Source organism: Taudactylus pleione, unplaced genomic scaffold (genome assembly GCF_031769625.1).
Source record: "Taudactylus pleione unplaced genomic scaffold, aTauple2 ptg000537l, whole genome shotgun sequence".
Taxonomy (NCBI): domain Eukaryota; kingdom Metazoa; phylum Chordata; class Amphibia; order Anura; family Myobatrachidae; genus Taudactylus; species Taudactylus pleione.
Genome location: NW_028284939.1, coordinates 9,526,133 through 9,545,441, shown reverse-complemented (window position 1 = coordinate 9,545,441; position 19,309 = coordinate 9,526,133). Strand labels below are relative to the sequence as shown.

Genomic DNA, 19,309 nt, shown 5'->3' with positions numbered 1-19,309 from the left:
TGCTGTGGTTGCTGCTTAGCAGCCGCGAGCCATTTCCCACTGCATCGGCTGCTGCGAGGGAGGGAGGGAGGGAGGAAGGTAGGGGGGGCGGCGCCGGACACAGGCCTCTCTGGAAGCCCGGGCCCGGGTAAATTGTACCCGCCTCCCCCATCTCGGCTCCCCTGTCTCCCCCCAAGGGGTGCCTAACCCTAACCCTCCCCCAGGGGTGCCTAACCCTTACCCTCCCCCACCTAACCCTCCCCGTTGGTGCCTAAACCTATCCCTCCCCCCTTAGTGCCTAAACCTAACCTCCCCCCAAAAGCTAATGCTAACCCCGCTATGCAACCTAAACCTCCCCCCTCTCCCTCCACGGCTAGCAGCTAAGGGCGCCCCGGACTTACCTCGTTCGGGCTGCCGTCCTTCTGGATTCTGGCATCGGGATTTAAGATACAGTAGGCGTCGGTATTTCGACATCTATGTTAAGTCCCTTCTCGGGCTTCTCTCGTCGGGATTTAGACCGGCGGCATCATGGCGGCCGGTCTCATAACTACATCCCCTGCTGCGAGTGTGTACACAGCTGCTATGCAAAAATATGTAAATGTCGCAGTGACCGGGTGAAGTATTAAGACGCCCACCCACAGCTTTGCAAATCCAAGCCTCTGCGTAAAAGGTCTCAGCATCGGCGCACAGTTACAGCATTGGTCGCAGATTTGATTGTTGCAGTCCTGAGTGAAGCGGTCCTGCAGAAAGGCTGTGGCCATGGAGACACTGGAGCCATTTTCCTTGCGTACGGGCTCGCAGTCGCAGGGTGAAATACACCAAAACAGTCGCGACACCTGCATTCTTTGCCAGCTCTCCCCGTCACCTCCTCCTAGCGCTCCCTGACTGTCAATCACACTGTCAATAAATACTAACTGCGAGCGACTACGTAATTTACCTAGACACATGCGCATTGCGACTCAGATACGTGCCCAGACGGCCACTAATCGCTCAACTGCGAAAACTGTCATAGCGTAGTCCTGTGAATCAGGCCCGAAGCCCTGTCTAGCAAAAACAAACACACATTTAGGGGTAAATGTACGAAGATGGGAGTTCTATTAAGAAGTGATGTTGCCCATAGCAACCAATCAGATTCCAGGTATTATCTTCTAGAAGGTGCTAGATTAATGAGAAGTAGAATCTGATTGGTTGCTATGGGTAACACCACTACTTAATAGAACTCCCATCTTAGTAAATTTACCCCTTAGAGCAGGGATGGGGAACCTCAGGCCCGGGGACCGTATAAGGCCCCCGGAATCATTTGGTCTGGCCCTCTGACCTTTTTTCTGCTAGCCTCATCTGGCTAGCAGGGTGCCTAGAATGGCGCCCTGCAGCCAGAATCTATGCAAAAGTGCCACCTGGAGCGTACTTAGGATGCTTCAAACGGTCACACTGCAGCCCTTACAGCTCCCCGGAGCATCCTCAGGATGCTCCAGGCATTGCTATAATCTCTGGCGATTACGTCCCCGTGTGACATCACACTGAGAGGGCGTGGCCTGCACCGGGCTAGCAAATAACGTTATATATATCAAAATTGCCCTCGGCAGAAGAGTCTGTGACTATTGGCAGAAACCATACAATAGGAAATGTACGATCCTAAAAGCCGTATAGAATAACACACTACGTGGTGTTAATTATCTCTCATGTCATTCCAGCCATGTAAATGAAAACATCGCCCTGTCTGGGTCGATACTGGTCTTGGACGACCGGACACTGAGCGCGCCTCATTACAGCAGCTCCTCGTCAGTCGGGGCGGGGGGGGGGGGGGCGGAGGACGCCTCGGGCTACATGCAATCTGCATTTGGTTTCCCTCACAGGAAATGGAATGCAGCAGGAGTGCTCAGATCCATAATAATGAGTAACGATCTTTCCATGCAGGATAACCCTGCTCCTCCTGACTCAATTACCATTACTGGAAAGTGCATAAAAACAGCTTCCTGCTCATAAGCGTCAGCACGGCTTTAACCCTTCTCCACGGGCCAGGAAATACGAGGGCAAGGACCGGGGTAAGAGGAATATACAGATTTATAAACAGCAACATACTGGTCATTTAAACATTACATTTTTTTTTTTTTTTAATTTAATGACTTGGTAAATCGTTGGACTATTGAAAGTGCTGGTATTGTCTGGGCAGTGACCTATCCACTTGTGGGTTTGTGTTAGTAGGAACAGGACTGCATGCGACAGGGGCAGTTGTTGGGAGGTGGGCGCTCCTGCGTTGCCTCCTCCCAGGGCCCTGTAATGTAAGCTGTATACAGACGCCTGTCATTTTCCCGACGCCGGGAGACAGGCGCCCGGCATCCCGATCGAAGGGATGCCGGGTGCCACGAGCGGACAGCCGCGGGGGGGGGGGGGGAGGGAGATTGATAGGTTTAGCACACCCGGGGGGGTTAGGGTTAGGGTAGGGGGAGGGAGGGTTAGGCACCCCCTGGGGGGGACTTAGGGTTAGGCACCCCCCCGGGGGACTTAGGCCTAGGCAGCGGGGAGGGGGGGCTGTTAGGGTTAGGCACTTACAGGGGGGGGATTAGGGTTAGGCACTTGGGGGGGGAGATTAGGGTTAGGCACCCCTAAGGAGGGTTAGGGGGGTTAGGTTTGGTTAGTATTTCATACCGATTCCGCATTATGTCCCTTTGAAAAATGAGGGGGGCGCCAATGCTCTTTCTGGCACAGGGCACCAAAAAGTCTACTTACGGCTCTGTGCCAGAGTACAGCTAGACAGGTCCAAATTCTGACATGTGCTACTGCGAGTGTGCAGCGTCTCCAGAACGCACCTCAGAGACTAGCGAGTGCTTATACAGTGCCACGTGCACACCATCACCATCTCTATACAAAAGGACCAGGAAGCTACCACCCGCCTGTGCATTTATTGCTCTGGAACCTGGCGCAATACAATGCCCGCCAATACCTTCAGCTCCAGGCTGCTCTCATCTATATATTTTGCATACTGCCGTTACACCTGTGATATCTCTGCGTCATATGCTGCTTGTTCTACCTGATCCAAAGAACTGGCTAAGCTGTACCATACGTGGACTAACCAGCACCAGCAATTGCGTCACACATTAAACACCACATATAATTCTGGTCTGACATATTGCACCCTGCAGGGGTTAAAGTGGGCAGGAACGGGGTGGAACTGAGTTCCGTCACCTCTAATCAAGTCAGGCTTGCCTACCCTCCCAATTTGGCCGGGAGCCTCACGATTTTCGGGTGCCGCTCTCGGCCCCCCGGAAAGGCAGGCAAGCCTCCCGGAAGTCTCACACCCTCCCCACCTCCCCCCTGAAAAAAACAGAAACCCCCGCAGCGGGGGGCCCGGTGACGCGATTCGCGCAGAATCGCGTCATCGTGGCCCCGCCCCCTGCTTCACGAAGCCGAAAATCACGGCATTGTGAAGAGGGGGCGGAGTCACGATGACGCGATCGTGCGGCTCCGCCCCCAGTGTGACCAAAAATGACCGCCATGCCCCGGCTCCGCCCCTAATGGCCGGCCCCGCCCCCCGCTATTAGCCGACAATCAGCTCCCTCCCGGAAGGCTGGAGCTGATTGTTGGCAAGTATGAATCAAGTCCCTGCACAGAAGTCCCACAGACAGAGAAGCCACTCACGGTCTGCATGGGGAGGCTCAATTTCGTCAGAGAAACCAGCATATAGGTAAGGAAAGTATCAAGCGAAGGAAATACATAAGGGTTGCAAAAAAACATTAGGCATCCAAGTGACATAGACTAGTTTCTGAGTGTGAGAGTGTGTGTGCGTGTGTGTGTGTCTAGTGGGGGGGGGGGGGAGAGAAGTTCCACTACCTCTCCAGGACCACTTCAAGCCCTGGTACCTTGGGATATCGACCTAAAATACTCTGCCAATACAGATGTGTCCTCATACATCTAGCCTCCTTGCTCGTTAAACAGCCCTTCTAATCGCTCCATGCCATGGCACAACTTGGTAGCGCCGAACGTCATTCCATGCGACTTTTACCCCTCCACATGCATCTTATTCGCACAGCGATGTGAATAGGACACACAAGCAGTCTCCACTGATTAAAATGATATGCGGCATGCTTATATTCTGTGTGCGACTGCGGGTGCATCTGCTTGCGAAATGCTACGTTATAGTGTCACAGCCACTGACAATGTAACGTAGCATTTCGCATGCAGATGAATAAGATGCATTTGAAGGGAAAAAGTCACACGAAAAGACACTCGGCACTACCGAGTCACATGGCTCTCGCGCCATGTGTAACGCAACTTGTAGCGCATGGAGGATAGAGGTTTGTGGACAGATCTGTAGCAGTGACATGATGTGAGGAGGGGAATGGAGGCAGCGGGGAGCCACAGACTGAGAGTTATATAGTGGAAGGAGCAGGATCCCCCAGCAGCACAGAGTATATCAGGAGATGAGTGATGTGTTAGTGAGGACAGGGCTGCATGTGACAAGGGCAGTGACATGATGTGAGGAGGGGAATGGAGGCAGCAGGAAGTCACAGACTGAGAGTTATATAGTGGAAGGAGCAGGGTCCCCAGCAGTACAGAGTATATCAGGAGATGAGTGATGTGTCAGTGAGGACAGGGCTGCATGTGACAGGGGCAGTGACATGATATGAGGAGGGGAATGGAGGCAACAGGAAATCACAGGCTGAGAGTTATATAGTGCAAGGAGCAGGATCCCCCAGCAGCACAGAGTATATCAGGAAATGAGTGATGTGGTAGTGAGGACAGGGCTGCATGTGACAGGGGCAGTGACATGATGTGAGGAGGGGAATGGAGGCAGCAGGAAGTCACAGACTGAGAGGTATATAGTGGAAGGAGCAAGGCATAGTACAGCGTAGTCTATACTTCTCTTTCAATAAACAATAAAGCGTCCTGATATTTCTCCCACAATCTCCATGACTGACCAGTTGTTCATTGTGCTTCAAATCAGAATTGCCTACACTCCCGCAATGTCCAGGAGACTGGCTAATAGCAGCATCGCAGTGCGGAGTGACAGAGCAGAGCCAAGATAACACAAATCCCATGGAGATCCATCATGCACATGCCACTAGGTAGGGAATGACACTGGCTGATGACGTCACGGTCCTCTCCGTGAAGGGGTTTTAGACGCTACACATGCCGTTAGGACCACCTCTACATGATCACAGGCAGGTATGCTTCACACAGGGCAGTTACATTACCACTTAAGGCTTAGCTGGTACTGTGGTCCATGGCCTACGTTGCCACAGGCAGGGTTACTGATCACATGGTGCACGAGAAAACAAGGCACAGCAAGCTAAATATCAGGATGAGAGTATAAAATAGACCTCATTGTATTGCAATCCAAAATCTAGAAAGCAGAGGTAAAACGAGAGCCATGCATTCAATTTTGTACACGGAACGACTGCTGTTTCTTATATACTGGAAGATAGAACTCCTCGTCCTAAGCGCGTCCGTTATCTGCTTACCAGCACCCCTCCAAATTGCTATTATTATGGTGCCAAGTGCAGATGTAGTACATTTCAATAAGATGTATTTTCCCCTCTCTCCGCAAAAGTGATTTAGTTTCCTGTGCCAATACAATATTTCCTGTGGAATGTTTATCCATCGGGAGGGTAGGGGGGGGTGAGATGTCTGTGAGAATGCAGGGTGCATATATTTAGGGAGAATTGCTTTGCTAAGGATAAATGCAATCAAAGTTTATCTGCTCACAGGAGCCAACAGGAGGATCACATTGTTTCACCAGAAAGATCAGAAGACAATTGTAACTAATGTTGTGGAAAATGACTTGGAGATTTCTGTTTGGTTCGGCATCACAATTAGGCTGGAATGGGATGCACAGGAGGGGGGGGAGATGAACAGAAACAAACCAACACAAACAGCCCGTCAGTAAGTAGCACTTTACTGAAGGAGAGTAATGTGAGCATTACTTAAGGTTTCTCGACATGCCGGAACACAATATGCTCAGGTTCATGATCCTGCCTAATAACAAAGGGAGGGTTTCAGGGGAGGGTGTAAGTCGTTTATGGGGCATCCACAAAGGAGTAATTGTAGTCCCCTCGCCGATAAAGCAAATATAACTCGGCTAGCACTGACTCGGGTGCTTAAAATGGGTTTTTCTACAGGGGATCATAAAACATGCACAATGGGGGTAGATGTAATAAGCCATGGGGGGACATTTACAAAAGTGCATGTTTTTTGAAGTGGAGATGTTGCCCATAGCAACCAATCATTTTCTAGCTATTATCTTCTAGAACAGTGTTTCCCAACCTCGGCCCTCAAGGCACACTAACAGTCCAGGTTTTAGAGCTATCCATGATTGAGCACAGATGGTTAAATCAAAATAACTAAGGTACTAATTAACACACCTGTGCTCAAGTATGGTTATCCTTAAAATCTGGACTGTTAGTGTGCTTTGAGGACCGAGGTTGGGAAAAGACTGTTCTAGAAGGTGCTACATAAATGATAAGTAGAATCTGATTGGTTGCCATGGGAAACATCTCCACTTCTAAAAACCTGCAGTTTAGTAAATATACCGCTTGGAGAGAGATAAAGAGGAGTGAGATTAAGTACCAACCAACCAGCTCCTGTTATTTTTCAAATACAGCCTGTAAAGTGAAAGTTAGGAGCTGATTGGTTGGTACTTTATCTCTTTCCAAGGCTTAGCTATACTTTCCTAGTCTCCTGGGACTGTTGGGAGCCTCCCGAAAGTCAGGTGCCTCTCCGGGCACCCCGCAAGAGTAGGCAAGTCCCCCGCATTGTCGGACCCCCCACCTCCCATGAACGCACGTGAAAGTGGGCGGTTTGGGGGGGCGATGACGTGATTCGTGCTGAATCGTATCATATTAGCCCCGCCCCCTGCTTTGTAATGCTGGTGATATCGGCATTAAAGTGGGGGGTGGGGCCGCGATGACACGATCATGCTGGCACGCCCCTGCTCCTCCCACTTCAGCCGCCCCCACCCTCCCTGCTGCAACAAATGTCGGTGAGTATTGGCTTAGTACAACTACTGTACCCCATAGTGATCGAACACAGAATTCTGAGCAGACTGTTAATACACTCATAGTATATTCCCCCAAAGGAGTACAAGATATTCCTCAGAGTACTGGTGTCTTCCCACCAGCAAATAATCAAATGGCGCATTCAGCATTGCTTATACAGGGATTAAACTACTGAATGTAATATGTGATGTCCAGTAGGGGGCAGCAACATTTATGCAGTTCAGTATGTGCCAGTAGGTTGTGCTTCACATTGCCGGGGTACTTCTTCATACTATGGATAATATGAAGGGTCTGATTGTGAGTCGTTCGCAGGCGAAGCAAACACTGTGTTTTTTGACAGAGCCACGGCTGCTTCTTATGCGAATGCCAAGGGCGATTTCTTGAAAACTGAGATGCCCACTTGCAGCGCCTTGCATCTGTGGAAATCCAAGTCGCCGCGTCTTTAGACGCCACCATCAGAGAACCATCGAAACTCTGTTTCTCTGTCTTTGACGACTCTGCGTCTTTTAACACAGCCGCTGTCAGCGACTCGCCTACTTCTACTAACCACCCCCCCTTCCTATTACCTACCAGGTACGCTCACTAAAATACACACTCTCTGCGCCTCCCTGCGGTAACAATGGTGGACGCATGCGCAGAACATAGGCCAACTACGTGAACATCGCCATTGCGTGCAGTTAGCGTGTGACTCGGAATCAGTCTGAAGTGTCAAATATGTAAACACCAAGAAATATCTTTATTTTATATTTCTTTACAACATACATCAAACAGACTATGGGGTATATTTACGAGCGGCGGCTATGAGCTCAAAAAATAAGGCGTCCCTCATATTAAGTGCTAAACAACCAGGCTTGTACTTAACATTTACGGCGCGTTACACTTTGAGGTCAACCCACTGAGAAGCAGCCTCTGTACATATACCCCAATTTATCAGTGGTATATGCTTGCACATACTGTAAAATAAATATTCATTGCACTGTGAAATCCCCAAAATCCCCAAGAATCGAGGTATATAAATTGAACCTCAGAAGTACATGTTTGCTTACACAGAGCATTCACCTCAGAAATGATTACTTGTATTCGATATCAAATGGCATCAGTTGGGTTTTATTTCACTTAGCCTTAATTTACATATATATTACATTATAAAAACTGCATATGAAGCTTCGGAAAATATTTAGCAACACGGACCTCAACTACAAGATGACATTTGCCGGCAGGCGACATATGTATGCATTGCTTCCGATGCTGTATATGGACGTACAGGGTGCTCGGCCGATAGGGCTCTACAAGTTCTCTTTGTCTGAGTGGACAATACAGAACGAAAGAGAGGCCTCTGCGCAGCCCCCACCCAAAGATGGTCTTCAAATTAACACAGTAATACAATATACTTTGCTGGATGCAAAGAGATGCATCAGGTAAGACCTCTGCAATAATCGTAAGCAATATGGTTACACTGTTGATTAAAAATAATTGGTCACTTTAGAGCCCCCAATGAAGTAGCCACCCCCTCATAAATCACCCTTCAGTGGCAATCCTGTTCAGTTACCTTTAGTGCAGGGGTCTTCAACCTTGGCCCTCCAGCTGCTGTGGAACTACACATCCCAGCATGCACTGCCACCTTTTTGAGATAACAGCATGTTAAAACTATGGCAGTGCATGCTGGGATGTGTAGTTCCACAGCAGCTGGAGGGTCAAGGTTGAAGACCCCTGCTTTAGTGGTTCCTGCAATGCAGACAGCATGGAGAGGACAGACATAACAGCCAGTAATTCAGGTGTGCGTGGCACCTGAATGGACCTCTGGCAGATACACCACCTAAATATCTAAGGCCAGTTAAGATGGCCGCCTCTGACAGAATCTCCTCTCCTTGCTGACCAATGTGAAAAATCCTAAGGTCTCATGAGCAGACTCCTCTCTTTCGTTTTCTTGTTGGCACGCCCCCTCCCCACCACGTCCACCTGTGGATCCTTATGTTACAGATGTGACCTCATACACTGCGTGTCTTTGCCTCGAGACGAGCAGTGTACAACTTTATTCTGTAAGTTTTGTGCCCTAAGGTGCATATCTACTACACGATGAAATATCGATTGAAGGATAACAACATCGTTAAATCATTCCTTATACTGTGCAGTAGATGTGCCTACACTGAACGATATGTCGGTCAGTGCAGGCGCCCTCCCTCATCCCCGAACTTGCACCACCCAACGATCATTGTCAGGTTGGCCTGTTTGTTAAGGCGATGATGACAAATGCCGACAACAACCAGCGGGAGCGCGCATCGCTGATCGTTGCCGGCATAATTACTGCACGATTAATGAACGATTGGCCGATAACGATGTCGTTATCGTTCACTTTTATCGTGTGGTGGATATACGCCTTTAGTCGCATCACAGACGCAGGGAAAAGCCGCTCACAGTGCACCAGAGGCGCTTGGCTGCGACTTTAACACGCGTACAAAGTGGCAAATGTAGCACAACAGCGCTTGGTGTGAGGAAAATCTGCGGCCGCTGGTATCAAAGCGCGTTTTACACAGACTCAGACTCCGTTGCACACAGATGTACAAGTGCCGCAAGCCCCAGTGATCAGCGTACGCTAGCAATGCGGTTTAGCCGCTTCCGTTTGCTTTTATTTAGGTGAAAAAGACACTCAGCGCGGGTGAGTCGCATTGGGACCTGTCGCCGCAGAAAAGGGCTATTTGGCGCGACTTGAGTCACAGTGGGTGGGATGTACTAAACGGAAAATGCGGTAAAACCCCCGTTTTCGGGGCTTTACCGCATTTTCCGTATGTATTATCACCTTGCCGCCGGGTCTCCACCAGCCTTTGCTTGTGTTACCCTATAGAAGCCTATGGGCTTCTACCGCATCGCGCTGCTATGAGGGATCCAATCGGATCCCTCCCAGCATGCCCCGCGTCCGCCGCGTCACTCTGTGCGTGCTCAGATGGGCTCCTGGGTAATAAACCTGGAAGCCCACGGCACAGCGCACATCGCAAAGGACAGCCTTTATTGGAAGAGCTGCCCTTTGCGTTACCGATCGCATATGTTACCGCATATGCGATCAGTAGGAATGCGAAGCATGGCGGGATGTACTCTGCAAGGTTAGTACATCCCGCCCAGTGTATGAGGACAAATCTGTACGCATGCCCTGTATATTTCATCTCTACCCTTGTATATTACATCTTACATACAGTATGATAATGTCCTTTCTTAAAAAATTTTGCATTTATGCTTCTGGCATGTTGCGCACTTTGTCATTCGCTTATTTCCCGCTATATATTCTAGACATGGCAATGAAGAAGCAGGGCTGGGCGACTGGTAGTTTGCTTCTACATCTGTTCCTCACGGCCCTCATTGTACAACAGAGGGAATATATTCCAGTTCAACACTGATCTTACCGGCCAAGCAGATCTCTGTGGCTTTTCTCCACTCAAAGAGCGAATATGCAAATCAAAGCCATTTTATTTTATTTATTTTTTTAGAAAATTAGCTCAGATCATGAACACAGAGAGTATTAAGAAGACTGACCTGCTGCCAATCCCCGCTGGCTCACCAGTTCTACGGGATCCTGCAAATGGATGAAAACGACGAGGCCGGCAACTCCAAACAGTAAGATGAAGGAAAACATGTAGGTCAGCCTCATAATTATTCCTCTCAAATCAATCCCGCATCGAGCCAAGAGAATATACCATGCCGGCCACCGCCAGGGTCTCTCAGCGTTCATCTTCTCATCCTTTCACCTCAGGGCCCCCTCAGGTCGCACCTGCAAGAGGAGAATTAAAGACCATGAATGCTTTCTCAGAACTTTTATGGACCAAATGAATATAGCTTGTGACAGACTTATAAGAATAGCAGGACGGCGGAGAGAGCGATTGTAGTGTGTCCAAGTATAGTCCGAGAAGGCATAAAACGTATATATTGGATGATATTATTTGTGCGTGTATATATATATATATATATATATACACATATACACACACATACATACACATATATATATATATATATATATATATATATATATATATATATAATTAGAATAGAATTATTAGAATAATAATTATTAAAAAATATTAGTATTATTAGTATGTAAAGTATTATTATTGGTCCCATCTATTTCTGATCTTGCATTAATGCATTTGCTAATACCCCATGTGCCTGCAAGGGCGGAATTCACTCAGGCATGGGTGATGTCGCTAGTCCCTAGGGAACAGACAGGCTGCATTCTCTTCAGCCCACAAAATGGCTGCCTCCACAAAATGGCTGCCTCTTGTGCTACAGTCTGGTAACTGCTTCCTAGCAGATGGGTAGAATGGGCCCAATACTTGGGAAGTGGGGCGTAGGGCCAATTTTGATCCTTGCCTACTTTTGAAAATGCATGTCAGGGAGATTGTGAGAGCAACACCTCTGAGGTCGGCGGTACAGTGGATGTGTACTGCGTCCATAACATTGACTTACAACCAAACGTAAATGAGCCCCAAAGCAGTTAGTAAGATCTACTTGGTGATGACAGCACACTGATACTTTTTAGGGCTTGCCCATGCATTGTGTTTTACAAGTGGTTCCATATAAGTGTCCAAAAGAAAACATATATTAAAATAGGGATCATTGTATCTTATAACCAATGCAGGGAAATGGCACTGATAATACCATTTGAATGTATATAGTTTTTTTGTTATATAACAGCTTCATATTGGGGGTAAGGTGCAATCAGGGAGATTAGTAGACTCTTCAGGGAGTCCAGGAGATTCCTACTACTTCAGGGAGAGTTGGCAATTATGATTGGCTGTTCTCCCTTCGAGTATTGGGTAAGCCCACAAAATGGCTGCCACTAGTTTGTGAAGGAGACAGGGACACGGTAGAGTATACAGTGCTTAATCCTCAAATATTTTACAGGAAAGCAGATTCTAAGTCTAGCTCCTTCCATGCTGAGAACACGAGACTGGTGAAATAAATCACAAGGAAAAATGAATTTAATCATTTTATTTTTAGCAAACTGGTTATTAGATTTTTGTCCATTTCTATCTCACCTCTTCCACCCTCATATTGAGTATAGACTAAGCTGCCTGCAAATGTCATAACAGAAACTAGGTCAAAGCAAATGTCATTCCTGACACAGTCACTGAAGCCGAACACTGTGATCAAACAACCAACAAGAGAGGAGAGCAATAATGAAAAGCACTAGCCCAGGTCCTCAGATCGCACATCGGTGACGCTAAGCCATTCTTATTAGGACCTGCAGGAATTACAGGTACATTGCACCTATCACTATGTATTAACACCACGGCCAAACCATTAATACATCAGACACTGCACAAACACTGTGCTAACCAAATCCAAAAAGGCATGGGGGGGTTAGTGCAGTCAGGTTAGAATTCACTAATAAAATGCACCTGTAGATACATCATGCCACGCAGGGCGTGAGATGCCTGGCGCGAGTGAGCTTAGCAGGTTCTTTGGTATTCTGCTAGCGCCAGACGGTCTTTTTTGACAAAAAAAATGCATTTAAAAGGGGCCCAGACACTAGGCGACGGATTGCTCAATCCTGAGAACGGATCAGAAGCGGCGGTCCGCCGTTCGGAAATGCCGACCATCGATGTCCCGCGATCTGTCGGAGGATCAGTGAAATCATCCATGTTAAATTTCACCGATTTGCAAATCACGATCATATTTGATCGTGATCAGCAAATCAGTGAAATCCAACACTAGATTTCACTGATCTTAGGATCGCGACATTTCGTTGCTAGTGTATGGCTGTCTCCACAGTATGTCAGCGACAAGGGGTTTTCACTGGCGGGAAGGGAGCCTAAGTGGGTACCTATAGCATTTATGATACAAAAAGAAAGTGCAAGTCAGAGCCGTAACTAGACTTTTTGGTGCCCTGTGCCAGAAAGAGCATTGGCGCCCCCTCATTTTTCAAAGGGACATAATACACCCAAAAAAGGGGAATGGTCTCATGGGGAAGGGCCAGGGAAGAGATAGGAGAAGCCCGGAGATGCTGGGGATGAAATAAGAGGAAGCTACAAGCAAGAATGATAATAAACAGAAATTTGACAGGCCCAAACAGTGTCCCCTGCCCTGTGGTGCCCTGTGCCATGGCACCGGCCGCACTACCCTAGCTACGGCCCTGAATGTCCTGACCGACCTGACCCTGGAATCAGGACAGTCGGGAGGTATGCTTTATGCAATTCCCTCACCTTTTTATGGGTATCAATGATTGCAGGTTGCACAAATGCATGTATAAAAAGTTATTTCTACGAAATGAAATGCATCAAGAGATAATTTAGCAGTGATTTATTAAAAAAAAAAAAAAAGGGCCCCTAAATTTTTTTTTTTCCCTAACAAAATACATTTCAGATTTGTACTATGTACTGTTAGATTGGTGTACAGTACTGTATTTCATTCCATGCTTGGGTTGACTACCCCTATTTCAACATCTGAATAAGAGCTAGGCCATCGGTGACTCTACAAGCCGTTGTGGAACTACAAGTCTCAGCATTACCAAACAGAGTAAAGAGAGCCGCAGGTTGCCTCAGATGAACCATGGAAGTTGAAGAAAGGATCCTGTATTTTAACAAAGCTGCATCAGGCAGGAGGGAGGATGGACCTCTACCTTCTGTCAGAAATTGGGAAGCGAAAGTTCTATGAAAAGTTTTAGGGAAATCCGCATACTATTTCCAAAAATGGGACAGGCTGAAACCATTGAAATCAAAACGCCCTTAGGGGTAGATGTAGTAAGCCTTCGAGAGAGATAAAGTGGATGGAGAAAAAGTACCAAATAACCAGCTCCTAACTCATTTTTGAAACACAGCCAGTAAAATGACAGTTAAAAGCTGATTGGTTGGTACTTTATCTTCATCCAATGGGGATGTAGGCAGGATACCGGCGGCCGCTATCCCGGTCGTCGAAATCCTGACACTAAAAGCCTGACATGGAACTAAAGATAGGAGTCGAAATCCCAATGCCTATCGTTAGTCCCACGACGAAATCCCGACACCCAGCGTACCGAATGAAGGTAAGCCGGGTGTCTTAGGTTCTAGACTTAGGGTTAGGCACCACCCCCCCGGAAGGGTTAGGGGTAGGCTAGGGAAAGGGAGGGTTAGGCACCCCTGAGGGGAGGGTTTGGTTTAGGCACCAACGGGGGGAGGTTAGGATTAGGCACCACTAAGGGAGGGTTAGGCTAGGGAGAGGGGAGGTTTAGGGTACTTACCACCCCCCGTCGGGATTTGGTGGTCTTCCGCTGTCTGTATTTGATCCGGCCGCTATTCAGCCGCCGGGGATTACATACAGATTCCCAACCACTGTATCTCTCCCCAAGGCTTAGTACATCTCCTCCTATAACACAGTGTATCAAACCCAAATGGTCCATTTAAACCAGCACCGCTATTAAAATAGTGACAATAACGGGTTAACAGCACAACACTATATTTCCCACGTTAAGGTCTCTGCTTTCTTCTGAAACACCGTAAGCCGAGCACTTTCCCTCCTGATCTGTGCAATGGATGTTAGGGTGTCTCCTGTCCGTCCAGCTCCCTTCCAAACGCATCATTAGAAGTGACACATCCATTTCTTTTCCAAAGTCCCCACTTTGGGGATTAGATTCCAATAAGCGATATGGAAATCATTTGTCAAGTCTATTTCTGAATTAATGGACGCGGCGCTTTCATGTGCTTGGGCCTTTCAGGATCCGCTGATGCAGATAAACGGCTCTCCTGGAGGGGTTTGACATCCCAATTCAGGAGAGAAAATAAACCCAGAAGAGAAAGCCTCTGACAGCCGCTCTTCCATGTCACAGCTCCTGGGCATAGAGAGGACCCCGAGTGTCATTCTGAGTGTTGTAAGCGCTGTGGGGTACGGCAGAAGGCTTTCGCTCACTTTGCCACGCATGCCGAAAAAGAACACAGCAACTTTTATCTCCGAGCCAGACGGAGCAGAGAACCCGTCAATCGAGCCTTAGACTGGCATCTTTGCAGTGTGCCCAGATAATTTATACACTACCCAATTTATTACGCTCCAGCACTTGGGCCGCAATTTATCCGACACATTCTTTGCTGACATCGTCGTGATTTTCGTTACGTCTGTCAGCTCCGGAGACCAACTTTTAATTCCTTGGGCATCTATAAAACTTTACGAGTCTGACTGTCACATAAAACGTGCAATATAATTACAGTGGGGCCCACACCTCCGTGAATCCCCTTATGATTAAATATTTAGAGGAAAACCAATAAACTTGAAACGGCCTATGCCGGGTTTATCTACGGCTCCAGATGAATCTGTAAATGGCTCGGCAAATCTGCCGGCTAGTATAGAATATTGTATCGTATTGATTTGTGCGTTCATATAAAATAGGCACACATACAATTCTCGAGTGATATATGTAACAACGCTTGTGTTATATGTCCTAATTATTGGGGGAGGAGTGATGTCACGTGTCACATGACCCATTGAGAAAAGCATTATTCGACGGTATCTGTAACGGTCCATCGACGGCAGAAGAGTTTGTACGTATATGAACATCAACTCCAACAATGAAAACCAAAAATACCCAAAACATTATTTTGCTCCAGATTGAATCGTATACTTTAAAATAAATATATACGTATTTAAAGGAATAAAATAAATGATTCAATACATAAATATAATCTGCCATCACCATCGTGATATGGTGATAATGAGGAGAGGACTAAGGCCCTGATTCAGAGCCGGACGCTCTGACCAGAGCGCTCGCTCTGAATCAGGGCCCACCTCCATTAATATGGAGCGTCCTCCTGGACGCTCGTATAGCTGTGGGTCACCACCCACAGCATATATGAGCGTGCAATAAGATGGTCGCGATGGTCTTGACCATCGCGACCATCGAAACTGCGAGCAAAAGCCTGCGGTTGGGTTTTTCAACCGCAAGGCCAGGAGTGATTTTGGCTCTATCAGAGCCAAAATCACTCCCACTGACATCAGTAGTGATGTCAGTGGGGCCGGCTTCAGACGGTAGGCGTTCCCTTGGGAACGCCTCCGTCTGGCAGGCACGCCCCCGGCACGCCCACCAAAGGGGGCGTGCTGTCAGTCACCATCGACAGCACGCCCCCTTTGATGAGACACTCAGAGCGAAGAAAAGTCCTTCGCTCGTCGGGTCTCGCGCATGCGCACGACGGAGCTCCCTCTGTCGTGCGCATGCGCAGTGGGGACCATCGACCCACTTGCGAGCGGACAGCCGCTCGCGAGTGGGTCTGAATGAGGGCTTAACTGTCGCCGGAATGAGCCCAATTGGCAATAGCATGGTGGTATGCTTTGATAGAGTGGGAAAATACATATATCTGGTGAGAACACCGTTTTTCACTGACGAAAGGCTTCACCCTATCACAAATAAGCCACAGAAAGTAGGAAACAACTTTAAAATACAAGCTGGCTATGTTGGTTACTTTGCCTACTTTTATTTTCTCCTCCCCGAGAGAAGCCCGGGGAGGAGAAGCAGGTGGGCTGCGAGGGGGGCGGGGCCTGACGGGTTGCCTCATTAAGATCAGTCTCCTTCTCGGTAAATATCTGCGATTGGCGCAAATTTAAATAGGAGGCGGGGCTAAATGACATGATTCATGAAGAATCGCGATCGCTGCGGAAATTCGCCCAATTATGCCCACTTCACTAGGAAGTGGGCAGACTGCGGGAGAAGTGCCTACCCTACCCCTGCAGTGCAGGAGCCAAAAGTTAGGAGAATTATTTATTAACATTTATATAGTGCCTACTTATTATCCTGTGCAGTACAGAGACTTTGTAATAGCTCACTGCCCTCATGAAGCTTACACTCTATACCCCCTACCGCAGAGAAGCCAATTAACCAACCGGCAGAGCCTATAGAACAACATATAGTAAGAATTACTTCTAGCCTACAGAAAAGGAGGAATTTTAGTGTGACTAATGTAAAAAATAGGGACATTTCCGGGGACAAATCTTTAAAAGTGGGGACTGCCCCCTGGAAATCCTGGACAACAGGCAGCTAGGAGTTAACCTGCCAGCGTTCTCATGGTTTCAACAGCCTGGCAAAGGCAGAAGCTGAAGAAGTGAAGCAATTATTCAGTAAGTGGGATGTGATGGAAGCCGCACCGAGCAGAAGACTGGTCCCTGTCTCCTCCCGGGCTTCCTGTGCAGGTGATAAGACCAGCTCCGTGCAGCTGCTCAATGAGGATTTGGCTTCTCTCCACCAAGCTCCTTTACAATGATGGCTAATTCCTAAGACTGTACGGGCAGCATGCAAATTACCGCAGCTCAACGAGGCTGATTCACTTAGAACATGTTAATATGTCAAAGAAAAAATAATCAATCAGAGATCTGTCTAAATCAATCTCCTGAAAGCAGCAAAGCAGCCATGAAATTCTAATGCATGTATTCGTACAGTCTGCCTTGATATAGGCACACACAAGACCATGTAATTGGTTTGTATGTGTTCTCAAGAAAGAATTCAAAAAGGAATAATAAAAAATAAAACTGCAATTCAAAATCTACAAGTCGCTGTATACCCCGTTATTTTCCGTTTCGTTAATGACAGTTGCAGGAACTCCGCACCGTGCATTTAATATTTACATTTACCGGACATATCAACGTGAGGCACAGGTGCAGCAAATGAAGATCGAAATATGATATAGTCTATGGTGTTTTCACAATAGAACAATCAAGAAACAAAATACTCCCTTCAGGATAGATGTCGGCATTTACAAAGTTCACATTCATAATGTCGGCACCACAGATTTGACACTGTTGGAATGTCTACATTGAACAAGTCACCATTTACAGAATGTCAACATGTTCAATTAGAGATGTGAAACGTCGACAATTTGCAGGGACTGGAGGGAACGTCGACAATTTGCAGGGACTGGAGGGTTAAGATTAGGCTGCAGCAGCAGAGGGTTAGGTATTTGAATGGGAGGTTTAGGTACTAGGGTGAAGGTTAGGGCTAGGCACCAGGGATAGAGTTATGCTGAGTAAACACTTAACGATGTATCGTGCGCCGGGTCCCGGCGGGGGTGCATATACACTTGGCGATGCCGGGAGCAACGGCGCGACGGCAGGGGCCATGCTGCATTCGGCACTGCATAAGGGGCACTGCATGAAGGGCACTACTACTGGGGGCACTGCATGATGTGCACTACAACAGTGGGCACTGCATGAAGGGCACTGCATGAAGGGCACTACTACAGTGGGCACTGCATGAAGGGCACTACTACTGGGGGCACTGCATGATGTGCACTACAACAGGGAGCATTGCATAAGGGGCACTACTACAGTGGGCACTGCATGAAGGGCACTACTACTGGGGGCATTAAGGAGCATATAGAATGAAAATGTTCCCAGAGTGACGAGAAATGGTGGTGTGTCATGTTGACACACCCCATTTTTCAGTGGCCATGCCCATTTTTTCTACATGCGCACATGGGGGGAGGGCCTCCATGTTTCATCTTGCCCTGAACTCCAAATACCCTAGTTACGCCGCTGTATAAAGAGCACACTTGCCTATTTTATGCAGGACCTAATTTGCATCATAACTGCCCCTCCCCCTCTGAGCTGCAGCTGCTCCTAACTATCTCTTTACATTGCACTTTTCTTACTATGGTGGTGCCCTGGGGCGGCTTGGCTGGGCCAGTTTTGGGGGTCCTGCACTCTGGATTTGAACCCTAGTATGTTAGGGACCTACCCGACAGAGGTTACCTGGATATGGTGGGTGGGCCCATAACCTTGGCCATGATTATGCTAAAAACCTCTATTGATTGCAAAATTTTATTGCATATATATATATATATATATATATTATTAATAATTCGGAGTTGTGCACCTGAGATTTGTCTGTTTCTGTGCCTGCAATTAGTCTCATCAGGTAGCACCTCCCATCATATATATAGTCAGGGTGTGCAGTCCAGAAATCTTTCCTATATACTCCATTTAATGTGCTTTATTGCACTTCTGAGGGAGACGCCCTCATTCTGGACTAGCACCCTTCCTTATTGGTTTCAAAGCATGGAGTATGGTAATGTATATGCACACTGTATTAGGCACAATTCTAGGTAAGTCCTACAAGTTATATACTGTAGTGCAACTTTGGTTCATTTTTGGGGCATGGGTCCCCCTGGATTGCTTTGGTTGATCTGTCTCAGGGCACCGCATTATAACACATTTTCCTTTATAACAGATTTTAACCCTTCACTGTGTGTTTAATATATATGTGCTTCACTTTTTTATTTTCATTCTTTATATGCAGCTGCAGCTGCTCCTAACTATCTCTTTACACTGCACTTTTCTTACTATGGTGGTGTACTGGGGCAGCTTGGCTGGGCCAGTTTTGGGGGGTCCTGCGC

At 47.5% G+C, this 19,309-nt stretch overlaps 1 protein-coding gene across 3 annotated transcripts in view; it reads right to left on the bottom strand.

Annotated features, from left to right (window-relative positions):
• The window catches only part of CHST8 (carbohydrate sulfotransferase 8), a 446,833-nt gene that overhangs the window by 323,603 nt on the left and 103,921 nt on the right, over nt 1–19,309 (bottom strand). For all 3 annotated transcript variants that reach the window (XM_088451136.1, XM_088451139.1, XM_088451137.1), the window contains exon 2: nt 10,500–10,734. In XM_088451136.1, the coding sequence (XP_088307262.1) occupies nt 10,500–10,695 (196 nt within the window). In that variant the 5' untranslated portion in view covers nt 10,696–10,734. The remainder of the gene's footprint in view (nt 1–10,499; nt 10,735–19,309) is intronic.